The sequence below is a fragment of the Lygodium microphyllum genome, chromosome 1 (assembly GCF_053477565.2).
Source record: "Lygodium microphyllum isolate KBCC chromosome 1, Lygodium_microphyllum_v1.1.10, whole genome shotgun sequence".
Taxonomy (NCBI): Eukaryota; Viridiplantae; Streptophyta; class Polypodiopsida; order Schizaeales; family Lygodiaceae; genus Lygodium; species Lygodium microphyllum.
The window spans coordinates 180,239,964-180,244,648 of NC_141135.1; the positions used below are offsets into that span (position 1 = coordinate 180,239,964).

Below are 4,685 nucleotides of genomic sequence, written 5' to 3' on the forward strand. Positions count from 1 at the left end.
GGACATTTTTCTATCATAGAAACATTCCCTATCAAGGAATTTCTATGATTCCATAGTTGCTCTAACTAGGAAATGTTTCATTTTCCTTTGTTTTTTATAAGTAGGGAATTTCTTTGATTTTGCAGTTGCTCTAACTAAGGAATGTTCCATTTTCCTTTGTTTTGATTTCTCTCCTTATGGATATTTTTAAGTAGAGGATCTATTGTAGGGCATTCTTCTTTTTTTCCCTACCAAGGGAATGATTTGAAGTTCATTGTGCCTTGTTTAATTAACTATTTGCATTACATGATGTATCATCAACACAAATTCACGCTTCTACGGATTCGACGACTCTTATTTCTCTAGGGATATCGACGCTCTTTAACTAGTCAAACACAGGTCGTTGAATTTCGTGACGTTACATCATATATGGATCAACTTGCTCGTTGGTCAGTTATTTAAAGCTTCACGTTTCATTCCGTGAAATAGAAATTTTCGGGAGACTCCGTGGTCCGTGAATAAGAAGTAATCAATTAATAACAATCTGCAAGAATGAGTTCCCTACAACAAATTGAGAAAGGTTGCTGCTTGCAGGTTGGATCCCACTCTCAGGATCAAGTCATCTTCCAGATTATCGAGGAAAGCAGGGATATCGGTTGAGATTCTGCTGCGCAGGGACTCCTGCGATCAGAAATTACGAATTAGTTAGTAGCGAAATGTTGTTATTCTCCAAATACTTGCATGGTTTTGGCATAGCGATAAAAGCATTTTACGAATCACCAAACTCATTTGTGGATATGAGAGAAGCAAAGATAATTCGTTCTACCTGCAATATCTGTGCACGGAAAGAATAAAAGGACGTCTGTTGACCCAGAGAGAAGGTAGCATCAAGAATGGCAAGTCCTCGGCGCTCCAGAAGTGACATGAGCTTGTCGAGGAGACTAGGACGCCTGCTTATATTATTACCAAGGCAAGCCGTGCAAGCCGAATTAGAGGCAGAAGTATAAGAAATGAGGAAGGTAGGGCAGACGATGCTAATCTGTACGCTGAGACTAGCTGTGATATTTTTGCTGTCCTTGTTATCACTCACTAACGAGATCTTCACTGACGGAGCAAAAACGTCGTCGTCGTCGTCGTATCCGACACCAGCAGTTGATGACGGTGACGTCGACGACGATGGCGAGGATGATGAAAGATATCTGAGTGACAGGGACGGCAAGGTATTGTCGACGTTCTTGCTGAGCTGGCACCTACGTGGCCGCCTTAGAAAGCGAAGGACTTGCGCGTAGATTCTGCGGTGACGTTCTAGAGAGAGAATGTGATGGACAGCTTCGTCGACGATCACGCAGCGGTCGTTCTGCAGATGATCAGCAGTGCCAAAAACTCATCTAATTGCATGCGTATACATGTCCCAGCTGTAGTATTGTACTATTAAAGACAGATCAGGAAATATTATGCAAAAGACAGGCAAACCAGATCACATCTAGCTGTAGCTTATTAGAAGCAGAATTTTGGAACCTGGCACTGTTTGACGTTGGGCAGTAGGTCTCTGAGAGTATGGAACAGGCGGGTCATCTGCTTGCGCCTGAGACTCTCGCTCAGCATATTTTGTGCACGGCGCTTCGACTTCAGTTTCTTCTTCAGTGCTCCATTAATACTCGCTTGCTTAGCGTCAGCGTGAATATCCCCAACATTAGCAGGAAGATTAAGATCTGCATCCTGCTCAATAGTGTTGAGCTCATGCTTATCATTAATAGTATGATTTACTATATGATTGGTTGAATCAGCAGCTGCAGCTGACCCTCCAGCTGGAACCGCTGCTGCTAGAGGCTGCTTCTTGATTAGAAACTGCCTTAAGATCGTGGAATTGATCACCGTAGGTGGTTGGAGCAACGCTGGATTGTCATCAGTAGCACGAACTATATTTGAAGCCCGATCACTATGAGTGCATGATGAACTCGACTTGCTGTCGTCGATAGAATTATCAGCACTGGTAATTGGGACATGATCTGGAGGGTCAGTAATCGAACTCATCAATCGCTGATCTTCCAGTGGATCATCATCATTCATATGGATCTCACCATCACCGTGGAGTCTATCGATCGCACCATAGATGCGATCGAAGTCCACCTGATGGATATCGGTCCAGTGCTGTATGAGGAACGCATCATCATGGGCACCATTAGGCGACTCATGTGGCACCTGCTGCTGTTGCTGGCATTGATAGTATTGATCGAGAGTGAAAATATAGTCAGACATGAATGCCGGCTCACTTCGTTCAATGGCGTCGAACTCTCTCATCATCACTAGTGGGTCGAATTCCATGGCCTTTAACTCGCCCATCATCATCAGCAATTCGACCCACTAATTAGCAGCTATGAATGCACAGATCACCATCTCAGTGATCACCACTACATCAATCATCAATCAATATTTATCTTTGGAAGCAGTTCTAGCTGATTGTCGGAAAATGTCCCCTCCCACCCACTTTATACTGAACGGAGAAGCATTTGTGGACTGTTACAGTAAAGTGATAACAGCACTAATCAATTATTATTACCTCGTGATCAGCTTTCTCCAACGTGGCACGTTATGCTTAATCAATTGATGGAATACGTACCTCAAGAACTTCGTACAAGATTCCGTCTTTTGATTTTATGATCGACTGATCCAAGATGCGCTACGAGATCCAATGAAGGATCGACTAATGAAAACCCAAAGTGAAGCTGCAGCAGCCAGCTTGCGTGCCAAATTCCAATGACCATGCGAGTCTACATCTGCGTTCTAATCTTCGTTTAGTTATGTGCATGTGCTTCACGAAGTTCACGCTGAGCTGAAGCACATGGTGACATGCATATGGTTTCGGAATGATACTGAACATTGGAGACCTTGCCTTCAAGAAGATGGAACGAAAACAGCCCACGGGGATTTCCCCATGGCGCGGACTATTAATTGTGAACACGTGGCTTCATCATCTTGATCTGACATCATACATGAATTTTAACCGGGTAAAATCATGTCAAATCAAGATGATGAAGCCACGTGTTCACAATTAATAGATTGTTACGATAATTTGATTAATATTAATAATAATATTATTATTACTGTTGGTGTTTAAATTTGAACCGCAATTTTGGGTGTCAAATGACACCTAAACGGGTCGAAATGAAATCCAAGGATTGAGATAAAGGTTGCAAATAGATATGGGCTAAGATGTCACCATGTACATTCATACATACCTATAGGCTGAAACACATGGTCAATAGCCTTCTTTAGCCCTTATAACGATTAAGCCGTAGACTTCCACATGAGCCTAAGGTTTATGTTTACATCCATAAGGCTATTGCACTCCACCGGACCATGAGTTATTTTCCCCTATTAAACATGGTAATTTACTTCTTTCTACTATAGAACACATTGAATAGAGAAGACTTCTCGATTACTTCCTCAATCAAAATTCAGGAAGTTGTTCGTTACTAGATCATTGATTCAAGTTACACATGCCTGCCTAAAAAGGATGCCCAATTCAAATGGGGTAATCTCTCTCTCTCTCTCTATCCACACACACACACAAAATGTACCTTTGATGAAAGAGGAAACATTTATATAAGTGAAACACTAGATATTAATGGTTCCTAACATGGCAAAAGAACTCTATTGATAGGCTCTACTTCCTATTGTCATGATAGGGGAAAGGACTGAAGCTTAATGACAAAGAGTTGCACATTAAATGCTATAGAGGCAAAAGATTTGATAAAGCACATGTTGAGGTAGAACAATTGCTTTTCTACTTGTTAGCTACTATGAGATTAAATCTCCCATTTCAATAATTTTTGTGGGGAGGCTAGGATTTGGGTAAACCCACTACCCCACAAACATGTACACAACCTAACAAGATTAGGGGGAAGGTCTCTATAATCTCACTCACTTTGCTAACAATGGGTGCCACAAACCTCTTATGGGATGTGTAGCAAGTGCACTGAGTTTTATATGGCACCTTGTTTAAGCCTCATACCTCAGGAGGCTTATTATATATAAACCCTCCATATCACTTATGGTCAATGCCTTTTTAAAAATACCCTTCTTTGTAAAATTTTTTGAAATATAACATGTCCTTTTCTATTTAATCTGTATGTAATAAATATCTAAAAATGGCATTATAAAAATCCATTCTTTTGAATCCACGCAATATGCTCACATATTTATGAGTGACCCCCCAACCCTCATACTTGCATAAAAGGGGCTAGCTATACTTATGAGACATTGGAAAAGTTTAGGCATGGTCCATGTGGGGTATGACATTAAGTCCTTTTGGTGTCATGGTATGTCATCACATAAGCAACTTGTCAACTTATGTAAGGATTCCCTCCTTCATCACAAACAAGTACATAACGTGTTATATATATATATATATATATATAAAGAGAGAGATTACTCTATGTGTGAGGCATCCCTATTCTTGTCAACTCTCTCATTATTAGAACACACATTTTCAAAAAGAAACTCTTTGTCATCAAGCCTTGTTTTTGAAGATTGTGGAACCCTTCCCAATGGATTTTACCTTTTAGAGAGGGGTGTAAAATTCTTTAAAGGAGTTACATAAAAAGTTCTCGAGGCTAGTGTCATTAAGTTAGTACAATGAAAAAGTATGTTGAAATTTTCATGTTCAAAAGACAATATAAGGTTACCTTTTAACACCAAGGGTT

The 4,685-nt window shown here is 40.5% G+C and overlaps 1 protein-coding gene across 1 annotated transcript; it reads right to left on the reverse strand.

Moving 5' to 3' along the window:
* Positions 1–490: 490 nt before the first annotated feature.
* LOC148042041 (uncharacterized) lies at positions 491–2,859 on the reverse strand. The gene is made up of 4 exons (XM_087689044.1): positions 2,600–2,859; positions 1,498–2,496; positions 806–1,336; positions 491–660 (listed from the first exon to the last, which is right to left on the reverse strand). The coding sequence occupies exons 2-4, from the start codon at positions 2,326–2,328 to the stop codon at positions 541–543; spliced, it is 1,482 nt and encodes a 493-aa protein (XP_087545170.1). The 5' UTR covers positions 2,329–2,496; positions 2,600–2,859; the 3' UTR covers positions 491–540.
* Positions 2,860–4,685: the final 1,826 nt, after the last annotated feature.